This window comes from Hypanus sabinus, chromosome 2, assembly GCF_030144855.1.
Source record: "Hypanus sabinus isolate sHypSab1 chromosome 2, sHypSab1.hap1, whole genome shotgun sequence".
Classification (NCBI taxonomy): domain Eukaryota; kingdom Metazoa; phylum Chordata; class Chondrichthyes; order Myliobatiformes; family Dasyatidae; genus Hypanus; species Hypanus sabinus.
Genome location: NC_082707.1, coordinates 22,165,436 through 22,189,408, shown reverse-complemented (window position 1 = coordinate 22,189,408; position 23,973 = coordinate 22,165,436). Strand labels below are relative to the sequence as shown.

The 23,973-nt window shown below is 40.1% G+C and overlaps 1 protein-coding gene across 1 annotated transcript in view; it reads right to left on the bottom strand.

The window, feature by feature from the left end:
- Window positions 1-8,587: 8,587 nt before the first annotated feature.
- pfn2a (profilin 2a) overlaps window positions 8,588-23,973 on the bottom strand; it is a 48,562-nt gene continuing 33,176 nt past the window's right edge. The window contains exon 3 of the mRNA XM_059993183.1: window positions 8,588-10,641. Coding sequence (XP_059849166.1) covers window positions 10,544-10,641 — 98 coding nt within the window. The 3' untranslated portion in view covers window positions 8,588-10,543. The remainder of the gene's footprint in view (window positions 10,642-23,973) is intronic.

The following is a 23,973-nucleotide window of genomic DNA, read 5'->3' as shown; positions in this document are numbered from 1 at the left end:
ACACACACACACAGACACAGAGCCTAGTATCAATGATGGCATTCTTTGTTAAGTTCTAAGTTTAATTCTTTTACAGTTGCTCTGTTGATATTTATGTAACTTTGCCTACAATGTAGAAAGAGTTCACCTAAATAGACACAAAACCCTGGTCATTATAAGTTCAAGGTGGAGTGTATTGTCATTCAGCCATATACGTGTATACTGCCAAACATTCCTCTGAATCAAGTGCACAACACCGTACGTATAACACACACTACAGTATTAACAAAAAATAAAATATATTCCAGAAGGCTGACATTTAACAAAGTGCATTTATGACAAGTTAAAAAGTAAACACTGTAACAATATTGGTGCTTCAACCTGGGTGGTGGCAGGGAGTTCAGCAGTCTCACATTCTGGGGGAAGAAGTGGTTTCCCATCCTAACGTTCCTTGGCCTAATGCTATGGTACCTTCTTCCTGATGATAGGGGGTCAAAGCGATTGTGGGACAAATCAGAAAGTTCCTTGATGATATCAAGTAAATTCATTCTAATCAGGCTGCAGAAACAAGATTACACCAACACAATTAATACTGGTTATTTGATATCAGAGTGGTATAGTTAGCTTCCAATTTTCAATTAAGTCAATTGAAATTGACCTGAAGCATCCTCCACAGATGCTGCCTGACCCACGGAGTTCGTTCAGTGTCTTGTACATTTCTCCCAAAACCATTGCAAGTAGCATTGACACTATTTCATACTAGAATTAAATCTGTGAAATGCACACTATTAATTAGAAATCAAAATGCTTTCACTAAAATCTACCATGTAAGATTATTTCTGTGATGTAAATAATAATACGATATCAAAGCTTGAAGCATAACCTCAGAGTTCCCAACTCTAACCCAGGGTGTAAAAGTTACTTTTATTTCAGCTTTTGCCTTTGGAAGTCTCCCAAGAGTTTGAGGGAAAAGAATGAAACCTGGTTTTTATTTAATGATTGAGAATAGTGTCAAAAGCATGTTTATTTTCAATATTCTCCCCACCCCCTCACCAGTATATTCACAATAAAATCATTTCAAGAGCACAGATTCATTCTATCACAGTGCGGTATGTGAGAAACCATGCACCCATTTTAGTTCACAGTACAAGTTTGATAATACTACTGTAGCTCTATCTTTTTCAATATAATAGTAATGAAATGAATTCATCAGCTTTCACTGAACAAATTAAAGAAAAATTATGAGTTTGGGCTTTTTGGAAGACAAAGTAACAAGCAATTTAAAATAACTAAGAATCCCTATATGGAAAGAATACACCCAAAAAACCTTCAAACAGATGAGCAGAATAAGGTCAGATGGCCCATCATTCTCGGGATCATTCCCGTGGACCATATTACTGGACAAGGCAGCAATCACTAAGAAACTGGAATAATTTCAATATGCCATGCTAAAAGATTCACGGATATGTACCACATGGAAACACCCTTTGGCCCAACTTGTTCTTGACCACCATAATGCTCATCAAAACTAATTCCAAATACCCAGATTTGGCACATATTCCTCTGAAGTTTAGGGGTTCCCAACCTTTTTTGTGGCATGGACCCCTACAGTTAATCAAATGGTCCATAGACCTCAGGTTGGAAAGATTTAGACTTGCAGGGGTTCCCAATCTATGTACTTATATAAATAACACACACAAAATACTGGTGGAACACAGCAGGCCAGGCAACATCTATAAGGAGAAGCACTGTCGATGTTTCGGGCCGAGACCCTTCGTCAGGACTAACTGAAAGGAAAGATAGTAAGAGATTTGTAAGTAGTGGGGGGAGGGGGAAATGCGAAATGATAGAAGACCGGAGGGGTGGCTTTGTGGGACAATCCATGTTCCAAGTCTATACAGGTATCTATCCCAATCTTTTCCTTCGCTACATCAACGACTGCATTAGCACTGCCTCCTGCACACATGCTGAGCTTGTTGACTTCATTAACTTTGCCTCCAACTTTCACCCTGCCCTCAAATTTACCTGGTCCATTTCTGACACCTCCCTCCCCTTTCTTGATCTTTCTGTCTCCATCTCTGGAGACGGCCTATCTACTAATATCTACTATAAGCCTACAGACACTCACAGCTACCTGGACTATTCCTCTTCCCACCCTGTCTCTTGCAAAAATGCTATCCCCTTCTCACAATTCCTCCGTCTCCGCCGCATCTGCTCTCAGGATGAGGCTTTTCATTCCAGGACGAAGGAGATGTCTTCCTTTTTTAAACAAAGGGGCTTCCCTTCTTCCACCATCAACTCTGCTCTCAAACACATCTCTCCCATTTCCCGCACATCTGCCCTCACCCCATCCACCCGCCACCCCACTTGGGATAGGGTCCCCCTTGTCCTCACCTACCACCCCACCAGCCTCCAGGTCCAACGTACAATTCTCTGTAACTTACGCCACCTCCAACGGGATCCTACTACCAAACACATCTTTCCCTCCCCCTCTTCTATTTTCCGCAGGGATCGCTCCCTACGCGACTCACTCATCCCCCCCCCCCCCCATCCCTTCCCACCGATCTCCCTCCTGGCACTTATCTTGTAAGCGGAACAAGTGCTACACCTGCCCTTACACTTCCTCCCTCACCACCATTCAGGGCCCCAGATAGTCCTTCCAGGTGAGGCGACACTTCACCTGTGAGTCGGCCGGTGCAGTATACTGCGTCCGGTGCTCATGGTGTGGCCTTTTATATATTGGCGAGACCTGACGCAGACTGGGAGACTGTTTCGCTGAACACCTATGCTCGGTCTGCCAGAGAAAGCAGGATCTCCCAGAGGCCACACATTTTAATTCCTCATCCCAATCCCATTCTGATATGTCTATCCATGACCTCCTCTACTGTCAAAACAAATCCAAACTCATGTTGGAGGAATAACACCTTATGTCTTTATTGTTGCCATGTCCAATCAAGAACCTATCAATCCCTGCCTAATACACCCAACATCCTGCCCTCCACAACTGCCCATAGTAACAAATACTACAAATTCACCGCCCTCATACTAAAGAAATTTCTCCACATCTGTTTAAATAGTCAACCCTGAGGCTGTGCCCTCTTGTCCTACTCTTCAACCAACATTCATAACGTTTCAATGAGATCCCACCCTCATCCTTCTAAATTCTAGCATTAGATATTTACAGCAAGTACAGGCCCACAGCCATCAAATATTACTTGTATGATAACCATTTCCAGAACCATCCTTGCAAACCTCCTCTGAACCCCCTCAATGCCAACACATCTTAGATGATCCCAAAACTGTGCACAATACTCAAGGTGTGGCCTCACCAGAGCCCTATAAAGCCTCAGCATCACATCCCATATTCCAGACCTCTTGAAATAAATGCTAACACAGCATTTTCTTTCCTCACCACCGACTCAGCCAATAGGGTTAAATAGTCCACACACTTATTCCTACTATCAAAATGCATGACCATGCATTTTCCAACATTGTATTTCATTTGCTACTTTCTTGCCCATTCTCATAATCTAAGTCTTTCTGTAGCCTACCTGTTTCAACACTACCTGTCCCCCCACCAATCTTTGTATCATCTGCAAACTTGGCAATGAAGTCATCTAGTCATCTAAATCATTTGATATACAGCATAAAAAGCAGTCCCAACAGTGACCCCTACAGAAAACCACTAGTGACTGGTAGCCAACCAGGAAAGGATCCTTTTATTCCCACTCGCTGTCTCCTATCAATCAGCCAAAGCTCTAACCATGCCAGTAACTCTCCTGTAATACCATGGCTCTTAACCTGGTAAGCAGCCTCATGTGTGGCACCTTGTCAAAGGCCTTCTGAAAGTCCAAATATACAATATCCACTGCATCCCCCTTATCTATTCTACATGTCATCTCCTCAAAAAAAAATTTTTTTAAACAGGTTCATCATTCAAGATTTTCCTTTAAGGAAACCATGCTGACTTTATCCTATCTTGTCCTGCGTCACTGAATACTCCATAACCTCTTCCTTAACAATTGACTCCAGCATCTTCCCCACCACTGAGGTCAGGCTAACTGGTCTATAATTTTCTCTTTGCTGCCTTCCTCCTTTCTTAGAGTGGAGTGACCTTTGCAATTTTCAGTCCTCTGGCACCATGCCAAACTCTAATACCTCCACAACCTCTTTTAGAATCCTAGGGTGCAGTTCATCTGGCCAGGGTGACTTACCACGCTCAGGTCTTTCAGCTTTTTGAGCACCTTCTCCCTTGTAATAGTAACTGCACTCCTTTCTCCTCTGGCACACTGTTAATGTTTTCCATAGTGAAGACTGGTGCAAAATAATCATTTAGTTCAGCTGTCTTGTCCCCCCATTATTATTTCCTCAGGCCTCATTTACCAGCAAACCTATACCGACTCTCACCTCTCTTTTTAAAAATACTTGAAAAAGCTTTTACTATCCACCTTGATATTCTTTGCTAGCTTGTTTTCATATTTTCCTCCTAATGATCCTTTTAGTTGCTCTCTGTACGGTTTAAAAAAAGCTTCCAAATCCTCTATCTTCCCGCTAATTTTTGATTTGTTGTATGCCCTCACTTGTGACTTTTACATTAGCCTTGACTTCCCTTGTCAGCCACGATTGTACTATTTTGCCATTTGCTGCTCTGCTGTCATCCCTGCCAACAGCTCCTTCCAATTTACTTTGGCCAACTCCTCTCAAACCACTATAATTTCTTTTACATCACTGAAATACTGCTATGTCAGACTTTACTTTCTATCAAATGTCAAGTTTAATTCAATCATATTGTGATCATTGCCCAAGTAACTTTCCTACTTTTTCCTACTCCCTACTTTTACCTTAACCTCCCTAAACAACTCTGGTTCATTACATAATACCCAATCCAGTATAGCTGATCTCCTAGTAGGCTCAACAACAAACTACTCTTAAAAAGCCATCTTGTAGGCATACAACAAACTCACTCTCTTGAAACTTATTATCAACCTGATTTTCCCAATTGACCTGCATGTTGCAATCTCCCATGACTATCATAACATTATGCTTTTTACACCTTGTCTGTTTCTATCGATGTTGTAATCTGTGGTCCACATCCTAGCTACTGTTGGGAGGTCTGTATGTAACTGAAGTGACTGTTTTTACTGTCCAGATGTCCCGTAGATATCGGTGCATGGCCAGTAAGATGGCATTTCCCATAATCCTGTTGTGACAGTAGTCAAATTGCATTGAAGGCAAGTTTGTCTGGGAGGCTGGAGCTAATATATGCCATGATAGTGGATGTCAATGACCACCATTTGGTGGCTTTAGGGGTAATAGTGGTCTTCTTAAAAGCAGGTGGGAACATCAGACTGAAGCAGCAGTACATAGTTTTTTTCCTTTTGCTCGTTTTTTCTTTCCACTCTTTTCTCTAAGTGTATACCTCAGATAAATTCTATGTGGAGATTTGTGACATATATGATATACATGTACAATGTCTGAAATACATCTTATAGAAATGTTTGTTCGATGATGAACTTCAATAAAAAAAATTACCAAAAAAAATAGCTGCAAATAACCTGCCCAGCAGATCTACACAAGATCTAAGGACGCAGCCAGGGACACCACTCAGACCTGATGCTTTTTGCAGGTTCACGCTCTGGAAAATGTCCAGGAAGCTGGTGACATTCCAGTCCACTTCTATTCAAAAACATACACAGAATATATTAAGCTCATTAGAAAGAGATGCACTTATTAGCAATGCTGCCTGCTTCATCTTGTAAACTGTTATGACATGCAAGCCCTGCCACAACTGACTGCTGGTCTGGGACTCTTATTTTGGATTGGTATTGTCTCTTGGCATCCCTGCTAGCTTTAGAGGTCATTTCTTGTAAAGGTCAAGGTCACCTGATTCAAACACAGCAGTTCTAGACTTCAATAAATAGTGAATCTGCCAGTTCATCCATATCTTCTGGTTTGGGAATACGCAAATTGCTCTCTATAGTAGACAGTCTCAACATATTGATAACATCCACAACAGTGGTAACATACAGTACTTCCATGTACTTCTGTACATGTACTATCTGTCTGGATGGCATGTAAAGAAAAGCTTTTCACTCCATCTCAGTTCATGTGACCATAATTATCAAGTTACTCTGATCCAGGCAACATTGAATCTCTTCTATACCCTTTCCAAGGCTTCCACATCCTCTCTTTAATATAATGACCAGAACTGCGCACAATATTGCAAATGTGGAACAGTTGGAGTTTTATACAGTTGCCATCATTCAACAGCTTTTCTACAAAGTCTAGCATGTCTTTTGACTTCAGTACCATCTATCTACTCACACTGCCATTTTGTGAGCTACGGACTTGCATCCAAAAGCCCCTCTGCTCTGTACATCAAAGCTCCCACCATATTACTATACTCTCCTCTTAAGTTTGAGCTTCCAACATGCAACTCCTCACATTTGCGCAGATTAAACCCCATCTGCCATTTCTCCACCATTTCCAACTGATTGACATCTTGCTATATATTTAACAATCTTCCTCACTATTCACTACTCCAAATTTGTGTCATTTACAAACTTACTAATCAACCAGCTACATTTGTCCATTGCTTTGTGTGTGTAGCTTTAAGGTTAGAATATGTTGAGTCCTGCTGATGTTTAACAGCTTTATAGAAACAGCCACACTTACAAGCAGGAAACCTTGAGCACCATTTAGGTGTGGATGTTAATCAGCAAATGAATAAATTTGGACCCAAGGACATGCATTGTGATTAAAATAAATCATAAGAAACTTATTAGAACAGTTGCAAGAACAAGCATTCTGCAAAATTTATCATTGCAGTCAACTTACACAAAGAAAGTAGGATTGAACAGATGTTAATCATCTCAGTCCAGGTTAACCCTGCAGAAGTTCCTCAGGGCAGCTGCCTCACCAAATAAAGTCTTTCAAAAGGTTAAAATTAGTGATTGGATAATATTCAATTCCATTTGAAACTCTTTAAAAAAAAAGTGCCTTCTGCAGGCAGCAAGACATTGTCAACCACTGGAGTGAGGCAGGTAGTGCAGGGCAAGTACTGTTCTGGGCAGTAACTAGTGATTTAACCAGTTCCTCTCAACATCCAATGGTATTATCACATCCATGGCATAAATCGCTATTATAGGGCTGCAAAATGTCACCAAGGACAAGAAAATCAGCTGGACCAGCCACATAAGTACCGTGGGCTTGGAAGGCAAGCAACTTTCTGTAGAAAGCCTAGCCTTGATCTGCCGTTGTTACCAAAGGTCTCCCTACTTTCATCATAACTTAAGACTATGATGGATTCTCTAAGTTCCAACAACTTCAACCAGATACCATAAACCTACTTTTCTCATACAGGAATGGAACAAGTACAAAATAGTTGTTACTCAAATCGCAGCACCTCCCACAATTTACACAAATTTCCACCACAAAGGAGCAGGTCAGCAGTTCCACCAGTTCCCCAGCCAGTGAGCATTGCCCCAACAACTCGCTCAAGGAGCAAAGTGGGCAATACATGTTCTATTTCAAAGCCCAATATCTCCACTGCCCAGAGCATTTGTCCCCCCAAATTCACAAAGGACAGGCTTGACAGGGAAAAGCCACAAACAGATGGACTTGTTCCACTCTACTGCAGGGAAATGATTTAATCTGATTCGCATCCACTGTTTTTACTGCATTCAATTTTACGTTTCTTTACACACTGCCTACACTACAAGTCTACTTTTCCCTCATCCCCTTTAAGCCATAGGTAAATAAGTATCCATGGGAATTGGAAAGCTCTCTGTTGACTGTAATCATTCAACAGATTGTGGTCATTGGAAGGACAATTTAACTCACTCCCAGTACATTACTACAGGGGCTTCTCAGTGCCTTGGCCTAATTACTTCCACTTGTGTCAGTCTCTACTATGGTCAAAGACTATCTCATTAATGTCAAGAATCAATTCCATTTACAACTCAGTGGAATAGCTCATTTCACTTTGCAGTTAAGATCTAGATAATATTCAGACATGGGCAGGTGGCAATTGCATTCAACAAGTGCTTGGCAATAAGCACTGACCCTTCTCTGACATCCTTTGCACCTCAAGGTGAAAGGGAGGATTAGAAGGGAAAGGCACCAAGTATCCAATGAAGTAGAGTCACTCAAACTACAAGTACAGGACAAAGGCTAGATGTGAAATAACTGACTTCCTAGCTCCATCATCTGCAAGATATATTATTAAACACACTGCATGCACATAACTCAGTATTATTCCAATAGGTTTTCACCCAGCAACAAAGAAATTAGCTGGTCTGTCTTGGCTGTATTTACTATCCTGACACTTGGACTGGGCAGATGTAGGAAAATTCCACTATATGCAAGTTTGCCGCCAGATCATCAAATCTAAACTTGGAGATCTCCTTGCCCAATCGTATTCAGAGTACCTTCATAAAAACCAGTCAAGTGAGAGCACCCTGCTTTCTCAATGGCAATTATAAGTCAACAATAAGTATATGTCCCACCAGCAATGCCAGGCTTGAGCTTGACCATAAATGCATTTTCATATCTAAAAGAAAAAATAGTGACTTTTCCCCAGTCCACATAAAAACAAACAGCCACCATATGGTTGGAATAAATTTATTTCATCTGTCTGTAAACAAGGTGGATTAACAATTATGGCATTCTGTAAATGCATTTTAAAATCAGATGAGTTAGACTGTATCCCAGATGTAACAAAATTGCAGGGAAAGAAAATGGACAAGTCAGCAACAAGAATTTTTAAATCTGTACATATTTCACAAGGCCTGAACATTGAGTATATGCTAGAGTAGAGTAACGCCCCTAAGTGCCGTTCAACTGAAAGCCTTGCAGCGGCAGTTAAAATCCATCTCACAACAGCAAATCTCTATGCAGTATGTATGGCACAGGATACACAAACATTTGCAAAATAATTTCACAAGACAGCCAAGTGTGATTATTCCAACCAATACCATCTCCCATTTTATTCATTTATGAATACAGAGCTTTTGTCATTTTGTTTGAACCGAACACGTTAGTACTGTGCTCAAAACAGACATTTCCACAGATTTTAAAACAATTAGGAGAATAAGTCAATTCTTCCAGTTTCCTCTGCAGCATGAGCTTACCAGGTTTAATGCATCAATTCCCTTGATTTGAAATATTTAATTTCCATGTAGAAGACTGCCAACCTTGATCAGATACGAATTTGATCTTCAAATCATCAACACTGATGGGCATACTATCTATCACACATTTATCTAAATTGCCAATACAGTATGAGGGGTGGCAGTCACCCTTCACAATCATTTTATAGCAGTCTGCTCTTAAAATCCCTCAAGCTGCAAGTTAATTGGTCCTATGAAGCACTCAAATCTGGACACATCTGTGATGGTTACGTTGGGATATTTATTGTCCAAAGTGGCAACCTTTATTAAAAAGATAAACTCACATTAAAGGAGCTGGCAAAACATTTAAGTGCCTGAGCTATTGCAAAGATGGAATGTTCCTGGAGAATAAACTGATCAGAGTCAGTATTGTAGCATGTTCGTGGGGAAGTAACTTACACATCTCAAAAGCTGTTTTGTAATCACATCCCATGAAATTAAGATGCAAAAAAAACTTAATACAAGTTTAACAGAGTGCACCTTCAGAGCTGCTGGAAAGTTATTCATGGATGTAAACAGGTTTTGAAATCCAGGTGCTTTAGCAATGATAATGGGCAAACTAGTTACAAATATTACCTAAGTCAGGAACATTATGGCAAAAATAGGCATGCACTTTCTCTTCCAACATGCTCAAACAAAAAGGAAGACTAAAAATATCTACGTAACTGCTGAAAGTGCTCTCAGCAACACTTAGATTGTACTACCAGCACCTTTTCATTCAGTATCAATAAGTACTTCAACAGGGAAGGGAAGGGAGATAGAGAATAATCAGAACCTGGTTTGGTGACTTTGGATGCCAATAAACGTTCTAACTAAAACAAAGCAATGCCCAGGCTTAGCAAGTCAGCCCAATTGTTTGCAACAATATCAAAAGTAATAACATGCATATCACCATTTAGTTATTGTGCTAATGGTGCCAAAACAGTGGATTTACTTTCCATTACATCTACAATGTTATTACAATTAAGTGGTAAAGAGGCAAAGGGAATCAAATGGATAAATTAAAAAATAATCTAACCAACTACAGTCTGGTAGCACTGCCACTGCAACTGGGTCGTGGCAAGGGTGAATGAGTTGCTAGGTGGATGGGGAGAGGCTGCTTAGTATCCAGAATTCCTCAGGTATGTAGCCATGGTGTTTTCTTGTTGACTACCCACCCCATGGACACTTTCCTTTCCCATGACTACAACCAATGCTGGAGTACATAAGGAAAAAAAATGAAAATTTACTTTCCCCACCAATACAGGGATACAAAGGAGACATGGGCTCATACCCCCCAAAACCCTGCATTGCTATTAAACTTTCCGTAACTTCAACGTGAAACAACAAGTGACTGCTAAAGGAAACTTTAATAGCAATTTTTTTTTAAACTACTGAATAGCAATCCTGGTCGACTAGAACCCAGTCTCTCTCAAGTATTTTGCCATTGCGAATGCCTTCTTATTCAAGACTCCTCCGTGGGTCCCTTCTTTTCCCATTACAAAGACCAAGACTGAAAGAAAAAGAAAAGGAAACATTAAAAGTCTGCATATAAATGAACATTAATAATTAAATGCATAGTGAGCAAATGTCAACCAGAAACATTTCAAAGGAGGCATAATTCTAAGGTTTCATAAAATCAGTACATAATTTGTGCTACTCATGTTTGACTTAAAACGTATCATAGCCCCACTTAAAATTCTAAGTACAAATAAACAATTAACAATTCAGCAAAACCCAATTAAATCCATATTGCCCAGATTGAATAAAGTGGAAAACAACATCTCAGAGAAGTATTAATACTAATTGTCATAATTAACCCTATCATTAATTTGATACACACTAAAGCACTTCAGACAAATGTGCAAGGTAAGAGAAAACTTCAAGCTGAGGACCTTAAATTATGATGACAATGCAGTTTTACAAAGCACACTGCAAAACTGGGCTGCAAAATTCAATTCACTGGCCAAAATAGCAGTTTGACCCATTTGAAAGATCTTAGCTTGGAGAAAGAGGCAGGTAGAGAAAACAAATCTAAAAGATTAGGATTCTCTATTAAAAGTTTCAATTTTAAACTACAGTGACCAAGATGACAAACCTTCCTAAAACATTAACTTGCATTAAAAGTTCAGTGCAAATAGCGTTTGACAACCTCAATAATGTTACTGTTTATTAGTTGTGAATACTAATGTGCCAATGAAGGGAGAAAAATTTTCCTGTTAAGCATATGCCCTTACATGCTAGATACAAAAATCTCAATTTCCTGATCAAAGCAAAATGAACAAAATATTATAAAAGTATTGTAATGTTTTAGGAGCCATCGACATTGTCCACAAAACAGTGATAATCTTTAAAATAGTTTCAATAAATTATCCTTTCGCTTATTTGAATAAACTGAACTGCCACGTTTTTGAAATCTTCTAGCCCAAGATGCTTCATTATCAGATCCAACAGTTTTGGAGTTTCACTGGTCTGATTTTGCCTGATTGTATACACTACTGGAATGCCACCTTTACGGCTAATGGTCTATTAGTAAAAATTAGCATTTTACTAATTACCTCCAAATACAGGTCTTTGCCACAGTGCCTCCATTTCTGCCATATCTGTTCTCAGGATAAGACTTTCTACTCCAGAACATCTGAAATGACCCCCCTCCCCCCATAAAAGTGATTCCCATCCACTACCACCGAAGCCGCCCTCACCCGACCCTACATGCTCTCTGTGACTCCCTTGTCCACTTGTCCCTTGCTAGAGGGCTCTTGGAATTTATCCCTGCAAGTGAGACAAGAGCTCCAACTGCCCCGACACATGCTCTGTCTCATCACCACTGGGGTTGCAAACAGTTCTTCCAGGTGTGAAGACACTTCACCCGCCAGATCTATCCTCTACATTGATGAGACCTGATGCAGGTTAGTTGAGCACCTTCACTCCATCCACTATAAAAAGGCAGGATCTCCAAGTGGCTATCCACTTCAAATTGACTTACAATCCTACATGCTTTCTCCACTGCCACAATGAGATTTAACTCAGGTTGGAGGAGCAACACCTCATATTCCAACAGGATAGCCTCCAACCTTGATGGCATAAACAGATTTCTCCTACTTCTAGTAATTTCCTTTTAATTTTTTTTAAATTTAAGTTCATACATTTCCATAAGATGTATTTCAGATATTGTACACATTATAGTCATATATGCCACAAATCTCCATTTCCAGTAATTTCACCCCCTTCTCCCTTTTCCCTTCATTCTGATTCCCCTCATTCCATTTCTTCCAGTCTGCTGTCCACTCACATTAGATCCCTTCTTTAACACTTCACCTCTTCCAGCCTTTCTTCAGACCCTTCTTCAAGCCATCCACTTTCCCCCTTCACCCATCACTTGCTGACATGTACTACCGCACCCCCACCACCCAACCTTATTCCAGCATCTGCCTTCTTTTCCTTTCCAGTCTTAAAGGATCTTCACCCAAAACTTTATTCCCCTTCATAGATGCTGCCTGACTTGCTGAGTTCCTCCAACATTTTTCTGAATACTGAATTTCCAGCATCTGCAGGATTAATCAACTTGGAACTTCACACATCTTGACTTTACCAAGTGTCTTAACAGCCAACAGGACAGCAGCAAAGACAAAGATATTAGAACAGCCAGAAGGTAAAAGACCATCCTTAGATCTCCTCTTTAGCAATCTCAAGGTCAAGAATAATTTGTTTCCGCTCATTTGGGATCAGAAATGATTGAGTTCTGTGTAAGAATTAACTTTGCCTCAGTTAAGGCAGACAGAATGCAGAATAGTTGAATATATGATTTGTTCTTCTGTACAAAGGATTTCAGGTTAGGAACATGCTGCATTCCTCTCCTCCCCATTTACACCTTGTGCCACATGACCAACTAAAATCAGTTGTGCCTAAGCATTTTATTTTGATATTGCTTGCCAGAGAGTCTAATGTTAGGTATAAAAACAATAGTGACTCACCAGCATATGAAATATATGCCTCAATGTGGGTATGCTGGTCAGAGACAGGATATAAGACTCATTCATCTCTTCCCAGTAACAGTTGTCCACAACTTTGTTGCATTGAATGAACATAAAGTAGTTTAAAAAGTGGGTAGGACACATACTGACCAAGTTAAAAAAACAGATAGAAACAACCACCTGGAACAGAAGACCCAGTACACATGGTTTAGGTCTATGTACAGATGTGCTTTAAAAGCAACTTGCTTTGCTCATTGCCCTTCAAAGAGGAACTAAAAATCAAATCAAGATTGTGAGGCAATGAGGGAGAGACATGAATATTCCTTCTGCGGCCCCTCCCTTGACAAAGACAAACCTGTACATTTTTGGAATGTAGGAGAAAACCAAAGCGCCCAGAGGAAACCCACATGGTTGCACGTTCTCCCATGACCACATGGATTTCCTCTGGGATCTTCTCTCATTCAAGATATGGGCTACTGAGTTGTGGGCATGTTATGTTGGTTCTGGTATATGGCAACACTTGCAGGCTGCCCCAGTACATTCTGACTTCACTATGCAATTCATTATGTTTTAACATACACGTGACATTTTTAAAGGAGCATGTTTATTCAAGAGCTGGTAAAAAGACAGGCAAATAAATATTCTGTGATACCTTATGCAGAAGCCACAGATCATTATTTTCATCAATATTACTACTTTACCACATCTTGAAATTCCCAGGGACAGCCCAATTATTCTTATTTCATCTCCATTCAATATTCTTTGGACGCATCTTTCACAAAAACAGCCAAGAATTGTGTAACAAGAGCCCAACATTTATTGCTACTGCTCAAAGTCCCAGAGAACCAGGTTCATTACTGATTTCTAGTGTCAATGTGGAATTTGCATGTGACTGAATGAGTTTACTTTTCATAAAAAGCTAAAGAAATTAGATCCGTGTACAGTCTTCGTAATTTAGAGTAAGAAAAATCCTACTGAAGCATACAAGATTCTCAGATGGCAGGACAAAGTAGACATCAAGATGTTTCCACTAGTGGGAGAATGTCAAATGGGTGTGAACCTTTGGATTCTTACCCCAGAGGATTGCACAGGCTAGATCATTAGAATTTAAAATGCAGTGGACCCCAGTTAATTGGACCACCAATTAATCAGGGCAGCCACTTATTTGGGCCAACCCTTAAATAGCAAAAACAGATCAAGAAGATAGCTGGAATTCCCTAGTTGGGACACTATGCTACTTAATTAGGATAAGAGCCTGTTTCCAAACAGTTTCTAACAAACATCAGTTGCATACACTTGCATGGCTATTAGACACTGTTAGAGTGAACAGTTCTTAAATAGCATCAGTGGTGTGTGCTTGTGTTCAAAAAGCACTGAATTTTGACATTGACAGTTGGTGAAAATAAGTAGTGAGACAATTCAGAAGTTTTGCTCACTGTGGTTTCAAGCTTAGATATGTTTGAAACAGTCGAGTGAAACTGAAATGATTTCACTATTTCAGAAAGTTAGGAACTAGGAAGAATTTGAAAGTATCAAAACCTTAAATGTTACAATGAAAATAAAGATTTGGAGTATTCAATCATCAAGCATTTTATGAAGGCAGTCCATTATCTGCTCTAGGTGTCTATGCTGACTTTGTTCATTTACAGGCAATCAAAAGAACATGGCACCATACCCTGGATGAACTCCTCCATCAGAAACTGTTGTGAACTATTACGGTTTTATAGTACTGTAGTAATACTGATAGTTAATTAGTTCTGTATTTCATTATATACAGAATTTGTCCCCAAGTTAAACAGCAGCTTGACTTTTTTTAAAAAACCTTTTTAAACATTTCCATGGAACTTTGGTTAAGCGAATGTATCCCAACTCATCAAAATCCACAGTAGATAAACTTGAAAGATCAGGGAGGTGAGATGTGGGGAACTGGTTAATGAAGGATTAGGCACGGCGCAGATTAGCCACTAACATGCAGAATGGCGGAGCAGGCTTGAGCAACCTACTGATTCAACTTTTTTTTTTAATGGTCTTTCATTCCCCCAGATGTGGTAGTTACCTCCCACATCTTAAAGGATGCAATAACTCAGCTCACTAGAGTGTATTTCTAATGTGGATTGTTGGAAAATTGTGAAAGTTGAAGGGCATGTGATAGAACTGCTTATAGGAAAGGAAGTAAGGAAATGGAAATGATGGGTGTGCTCTGAGAGCTGTCCCAGAACCAATGGAACGAGAATACCTTCCGTCATACAGAAGTTAAAGGCTCAACATAAGAACCTTATTCTTTAGGGAAGTTGTAGAACAGTACATACAAGGAACAGTAGATACAAGTAGCAGTTATAGCACAGGACATGGGAATAAAAGGCAATAAATTATATAGTCTGATTGTTTCTAGTCTTTGCCATTGCAATTCCTTTTGACTTCTAGAACATTTTGTAAAAAAAAATTCTGCACAAGAATACTTCATAACAATCGCTGTCACTGATTATTTGGCTTATGAATTAATAAGGCTACAATTGAGTTTCCTTTCTTGCACAAAAAATGTTGGAACTGTATTGTATTCCTTGCTCTATAATATAGAGCTTTGCCAAATGAACTTAAATTTTATCACAGCCAATGCTAACTTTGCTCTCTACTACAAGAAATCAGTGTAAAACCGAAGTTTCATTACAGATCTATGCTGAAATTTAAGCAGTGAACAGAAGATTCAATTCTAAAAAGTTGTATTAAGATTCTAGAGTGGCAAAGATGAGTATTCTGCTCAAGTATGAATTAAATCTCGATCCCCAACTCTGCTAAGTATGTTGTCCTAGGTCAGGGGTCAGCAACGTTTACCACTGAAAGAGCCATATGGACCCATTTCCCACAGAAAACACTGGGAGCCACAAAACCCGTTTGACATTTAAAATGAAATAACACGGCATACAATGGGTTTTTTTTGCCTTTATGCTATGTATAAACAAACTATAATGTGTTGCATTTATGAAATTGATGAACTCCTGCAGAGAAAACGAAATTACATTTCTGCATGCAACAAAAACATTTTGAACTCCGAAAAAAAGAAGTTGGGTTGAAGGTTACTCCATAGTTAGCCTACCTTGGATCGAAGAATTAAAAGAAATCGCGCACTGGCGGGTGTCAGGCATTGGCAGTGGTGACGTATATTAATAGCGATAAAAAACACGTTGTAGCGGTGTGCTACACGCAGCGCTAAAATAACGACACTGCAGTCAAAGATAACTTTATTCGAACTAAACAGCCTTGCTTTAAAGCCTCCCTCAACCCGCCCCCCTGTGGGCGTGGATGCTCCAAAAGACACATACTCACAAACCCCCGTAGGTTATCTCCCTTAGCCGGAACGCTGGCTAATTGTGAGCCGGTTCGGATGTGCCAGGAAATGGGGTCGCCACAACGTTTGATTTAGATTGTACAAGATCACCATAATCTTCAAATTTTGAATTACATTTCAAAAACTAACAAACCACGGGGAGCCGCAGCACAGAGATGAAAAAGTCGCATGCGGCTCCGGAGCCGCGGGTTGCCGACCCCTGTCCTAGGTAGTACACAGTTTGTGTCAAACACATTCAAGATCCTGCCCCACCCTTCACTTCAATACAATACCCTAATGAATGGGCATATTACTCTTAATCCCCTCAGCTAGTCAAACTTCACCAGCTCTGGTCTTCAATTTGATTTGTTTCACCTGCTCCTTCAGCAGCAATTAACATTTCTTCCACAACCCTCCAAGTTGGCTCAATTCATCCAAACCACTTGGGCCTTCTCTTAAGATTACCTCACTGTGTTTCCAGACTGTGTAACCTCAAATGCTAAACCACCACCAACTTGGGTAGCATAACAGAACAATAACTGTTTCAAAGCAAGGTTTACAACATTAAACGGCACCATCTGGTAATCTCTGATATTCCATGAAAGAGCCCAAAACCATCAACCCAACTTGAGAATTAATTTTTTTCTCTACAACTAACCTAAAGTGCCAAGGATGAAGGATGCAGTTATTACCACAATGCTGAGCTTTTACAGATAACTTAATTATTTGCAACTCCAAAATTTAGCTGGTTAAATTATAAGCTCTAATTATAGGACAATAGTAGTAAATTTATAGAGCTGCAGATTTCTGGAATGACAAAAGAATTTGGAACAGAAATTTAAATTCTGACAAAAATATTCAGCAAATGACACACTGTTCCAACACTAGATTGGGCAATTGAAATCAAGAAAATTGTTTAGTAGAAAATTTGGGAACAAAATTTCTTAAATCCAATCTTTTAGTATCATTTACAACAATATTTACAAAAATTACCAGAAGCCTATGGCTAACCTAATTACCTCCCATTCACTTCAGCAACTTTCATTTCTTGAATCCTTGAAAAATGCAAGGCAATGCTATTGCTCTTCCAGCAGAGGGTAACTTATCATCGACAGTAATTAAAACCAAAGTCCAACACAAAGGAATATAATTTTGGCCAATACAAGCGTCTCAGATTTTCACAAAAACAGATCTACAAAATTAGGTACATTTTCAACTAATACCAGTGGTTTTATAGGCATTAGAATAAAGAATTTAACAGTGACATAGCATGTTTAATTAAAGCAAGATCACTAGACAAGCATGAAGAGAAAATATCAACCTTACAGAACACATGGAAAATTTACAGAATTCAATTATTTTACTTAGAGATACAGCACAGAAGAGGTCTTTCTGGCCCTTTGAGCCACACCACTCAGCAAATCCCAGCTACCCTGATTGACCTAACCTAATCATGGGACAATTTACAATGACCAATTATAAAGATGCATGGAATAGTAGAGGACCTGGAGAAAATACAGGGATTCCTTACAGAAGATGCCTGGATTAAACTCTGAACTCCGATGCCCCGAGCTGTAACAGCATCACGCTAACCACTATGCTACCGTTGGCAGTCAATCCAAGTGGAAGGAGCATTCACATCTTTTAGACACCACATTCCCCAAGCCCAAATTCATATTGACTTCAAAATTCAATTATACTATGGGGGTAAGGAAGCTTGACTCCACCCCAGGTTCAAAGATTTCATTTAATCAATTTGGGAATGGGCCTAATGACTTCAGATAAAGTAGTGCAGCATGGACTGCTGAGACCTATACAGGGGTGAACCAATAAGACCATAACACCATAAGACACAAGAGCAAAATTAAGCCACTTGGCCCCTCGAGTCTGCTCTGCCATTCCATCATGACTGATCTATTATCCATCAACCCAATTCTTCTGCCTTCTTCCTGTAACCTTTGATACACTGACTACCAAGAACCAATAAACATCCTTTTTAACTATACTCAATGACTTGGCCTCCACACCAGTCATTGACAATGAAATCCATAGATTCATCACCCCCCAGCTAAATAAATTCCTCATCTCTGTTTTAAAGGGATGTCCTTCTATTCTGAAGCTGTTCTCTCTGGTCCTAGACTCACCCACAACAGGAAAAATCCTCTCCATGTCAACTGTCTTCTCCATGTCAAGAAGCCTTTCATGCTTCTAAACTCCAGCAAGTGCAGGTCCAGAATAATTAAACACTCCTCTACATTAACCCTTTCATTCATTCCCAGAATGTTCCTCATGAACCTCCTCTGAATCCTCACCAATGCCAGCACATCCTTTCTTAGATAAGGGGCACAAAACTGCTCACAATGTTCCAAGTATAGTCTGACCAATACCTTATTAAGCCTCAGCATCACATCCTTGCTTTTTATATTATAGTCCTCTTGAAATGAATGCTAACATTGTATTTGCCTTCCTTGCCACCGACTCAACCTGCAAGTTAACCCTTAAGAATCCTGCACAAGGACTCCCTTCTATCTACCAATTCTCCGCGCAGTTGGTCTAGGTCCTTCTACAGATTCACTGCGGCAACACTAACTGCCCCTCCACCCATTTTGTATTGTCTGTCATCAATTCCATCATTCAAATTGTTTACATATTATGTAGGGAAAAGGTCCCAATACTAACCCCTGCAGAACACCTCTAGTCATCAGCAGCCAACCAGAATAGGCCACCTTTATTCCCACTCTGCCTCCTGTCAGTCAGCCAGTCTTCTTTCCACACTAGTATCTTTCCTGTAAGACCATGTGCTCTTCTTACCCTAAGCATCCTGTGTGGCACCTTGTCAAAGGCCTTCTGAAAAATCTGTCAAGGACTTACTGAAAATCCAAATAAACATCCGCTGACTCTCCTTTGTCAACCTTGCTTGTCATTTCTCCTGAAGGAAGCCATATTGACTGCTGCCTATTTAAATCATGCAATGTCAAATAACTCAAAACTTCATCCTCAATAATGAACTCTTCCCAACCACTGAATTCAGGCCAACTGGCATATATTTCTTTTCTCCTGCCTCCCTTCCTTTTTAAAGAGTGGACCGACATTGCAATTTTCCAGTCCTCCAGAACTATTCCAGAAAATAGTGATTCTTGAAAGATCATTAATACCTCCTTGATCTCTATCTCTTTCAAAATCCTGGGCTGTAATCCATCCGATTCAGGTGACTTAACTACCTTCAGATATTTCTGCTTCCCAAGCACCTACTCCTTAGAAATACCAACTACACTCACTTCTGTCCTGACACTCTCAAATTTCTGCCCTACTGCTTGTGTCTTCCAGATTGAAGACCAGCACAAAATAACCTGCCATTGCTTTGAATCACTGGTAAGTGATGCTGGAAAGGTTGTGTGAGGGCCAATATCCTCTCTCGCATCTATAACTCTTTATGTATCTTTCATATTATTGGCTACATTTTATCTTTCTCTCTGCATGACTTTTTTTTAGTTGCCTCCTGTTGGTCTTTAAAAGCTTCCCAACCCTCTGACTTCCAACATTTTTTTTGCTATACTACATGCCCTCTCTTGCTTTGAAGTTGTATTGGACTATGCCTGTCAGCCACAGTTGCTTCATCATTCCTTTATATACTCCATCTTTGAAATTTATCTATCCGGCATCTTCCGAATTACCCCCAGAAACTCCAGCCATTGCTGTCCTGCCATCAACCCTGCTAATGTACCCTTCCAATCAACTTTGACCATGTCATCCCTCATGCCTCTAACTCCCTTTACTCCACTGGAATTTTGATACATCTGACTTTAGCTCTTCTCAAACTTCAGGATGAATTCTATCATATTATGCTCATTGCATCTTAAGGGTTTCTTTAACTTAAGCTCCTGAATCAAATCTGGCTCATTACACCACACCCGATCTAAGGTTGCCTTTTCCCTAGAGGGCTCAACCACAAGTTGCCTTAAAAAGCCATTTCATAGGCATTCTACAATTTCCCTCGTAAGATCCAGCATTGGCCTGATTTCACAAACTACCTGCATATTGAAATCCCTGTGACTATCATAACATTGCTCTTATTACATGCCTTTTCTATTTCCCACAAATTTATATCCTACACCCTGGCTACTGTTCAGAGGCCTGTATACAACTCACATCAGGGGCTGTTTACAATTGCAGTTACATAACTACACGCAGATTCTATATCTGCTGATCCAAAGTTATCTCTTTAAGGGATGATTTTTTTTAAACCAAATGAACCACCACATCTCCCCCCACCTACCTGCCTGTCCTTTCAATACAAAGTGTATCCTTGATGTTAAGCTCCCAACTATGATCTTCTTTCAGCCACAAATCAGTGATGCCCACATCATACCTGCCAATCTCTAACTGTACTACAAGATCGTATCTTATTCTGTATACTGCATGCGTCAAATATAACAGCATAACAAAAAACATTCACAATGTAAATGCCATACAGACGATCTCAAGTGCCTAATCAAATATCCTCACTTTTCAACAACTTTTGCTCATTTTCCAATTAATAATCTGATTAGATTAGAAACATAACCAGATGAATCACAAAATATTGTTGTAACAAGCTGCCAGAGGATGGACATTCAGAGTTCCTTCTGCCACCTATATGACAGGAGTCTAAAATTCAACTACAGCCCACTTACTATCCAAGATGAAGCAGTCTCTGGCTAGCACATCTATGTGAACAGATGTCCAGTTGCTAGATATACTGCATTCTTGATTAGATTGCACTGACACCTTCCAAACTTAAAATTTTTACAGTAAAGACAAAGGCACCAAGTAGACAGGAACTTCAACCCTGCAAGCTCACCTTAATTAGATCTAAAGCCTAGAACTCCTCATCAATTATTATCAATGGCAGTAGGTCTTTGGAAAGATTGCCCTGGTAACAGAGGTAGGGGAATTAAAGAATGAAGCAAGAGCAATGATTGATGCATGTAAAGAGGGGCAAGGATTGGAGTAGATAATGAAAAACTTCTGAAGTTTTATAGAAGACTAGGGATAAAGAAATTCATCACTGAACACTGCCCTGGGGACATTGTAGGCAATATCCATTAATGGGAAGTATTCATCTCAATACGGACAAGTACTCTGGGTTGAGTGCAGGGAAGTAGGATTTGTATAGATAGGTATTTGCCCAGCATAGAAATTGCGGGAAAAGGACTGCTTTCACACTGAATTGGCTGACAATATATATTTTGATCAAAGCAACACACATTTTATCCCAAATAAGAATGACATGGACAGGAACTGCATACCCTGTGATACACTTAATCTGCAGCATTATGAACTATCCCTTTAGAAATACGCAAGTATTTGTTCTGATCTGTTGAAGTTACGTTCCCAAGGTATTAATTTACAGTAAGGAAGGTAAAATAATATTGTTCAAGCTGAAGGTCAAAACCTTGAGGCAGGTAAGTGTTTTGAGACTTATCTAAATGGTCTTACTGAGCTGCTAATAAAGAGCATTTTGTAGGATTTTTGGGTACAGTTAAGATGTGGTCAAAACTCAGACCAAAGTTATACCAGTCTTTCTCCCAAAGTGTTGGCCATTTATTCCTGTCTATAGATGCTGCCTGACCTGCTGAGATCCTCCATCGTTGTGTTACCAGCCTTTCTCCTGACTTGAATCAATTCTATTCAGTAAGATTATGCACATCACATTTTACCATGTAGAATATATGCTTCTGATACACTTCACATTTTTAAATGCTTCAAGCTCAACTGACATTTAGAATTACCATCACAATCTTCTTATGAATGGCAATAAGTCGCCCGGACCAGATGAGATGTACCCCAGGCTACTGTGGGAGGCAAGGGAGGAGATTGCTAAGCCTCTGGCAATAATCTTTGCATCATCAATGGGGACGGGAGACGTTCCGGAGGATTGGAGGGTTGCGGATGTTGTTCCTTTATTCAAGAAAGGGAGCAGAGATAGCTCAGGAAATTATAGACCAGTGAGTCTTACTTTGGTGGTTGGTAAGTTGATGGGAGAAGATCCTGACAGGCAGGATATATGAACATTTGGAGAGGTATAATCAGGAATAGTCAGCATGGATTTGTCAAGGGCCGGTCGTGCCTTACAAGCTAGATTGAATTGTTTGAGGATGCGACTAAACACATTGATGAAGGAAGAGCAGTAGATGTTGTGCTTATGGATTTCAGCAAGGCATTTCATAAGGTATCCCATGCAAGGCTTATTCAGAAAGCAAGGAGACATGGGATCCAAGGGGAATTGCTTTGTGGATCCTGAATTAGCTTGCTCACACAAGACAAAAAGTGGTTGTAGATGGATCATATTCTGCATGGAGACCAGTGGTGTGCCTCCGGGATCTGTTCTGGGACTCTACTCTTTGTGATTTTTATGTGACCTGGATGAAGAAGTGGAGGGATGGGTTAGTAAGTTTGCTGATGACACAAAGGTTGTGGGTTTTGTGGATAGTGTGGAGGGCTGTCAGAGGTTACAACAGGACATTGATAGGATGTAAAACTGGGTTGAGAAGTGGCAGATGGAGTTCAACCCCAGATAAGTGTGAGGTGGTTCATTTTGGTAGGTCAAATATAATGACAAAATATAGTATTAATGATAAGACTCCTGACATTGTGGAGGATCAGAGGGATCTTGAGGTCCGAGTCCATAGGATGCTCAAAGCAGCTACGCACGTTGACTCTGTGGTTAAGAAGGCATACAGTGCACTGGACTTCATCAATTGTGGGATTGAGTTTAAGAGCCGAGAGGTAATGTTGCAGCTATATAGGACCCTGGTCATACCTCACTTGGAGTACTGTGCTCAGTTCTGGTCGCCTCATTACAGCAAGGATGTGGAAACCATAGAAATGGTGCAGAGATTTACGAGGACGTTGCCTGGATTGGGGAGCATGCCTTACGAAAACAGGTTGACTGAACTCGGCCTTTTCTCCTTGGAGCAATGGAGGAAGAGAGGTGACCTGATAGAAGTGTATAAGATGAAGAGAGGCATTGATCACATGGATAGTCAGAGGCTTTTTTCCCAGGGCCGAAATGGTTGCCACAAGAGGACACAGGTTTAAGGTGCTGGGGAGTAGGTCCAGAGGAGATGTCAGGGGTAAGTGTGTTTTTTTTTTAAAAATGTAGAGAGTAGTGAGAAAAGTAAAAAAGTAGAGCACTATGGGCAAGCCTAGTAATTTCTAAGGTAGGGACATGTTCAGCATTATGACATTACACAAATTCTCACTAAGCTTTTGTCCTCACTGTATCCAAAGACTTCCTCAACTAATTTACCTACCTCCAACTAGATCAAAAATGGAGCTGATTTGTTTACTTCTCTGTTCACAATCCCTTAACAAATTGAGATGCAAAATTTGATCAACTAATCTTGAATTGATGAATAGCAACAATCAGCAAACCAAGGGACTAATATTCTCAATGTGGCATTACAATAGCCAATAGGTGCAGGAGTAGGCCACTTGGCCCTTCTAGCCAGCACCGCCATTCACCGTGATCATGGCTGATCATACACAATCAGTATCCCGTTCC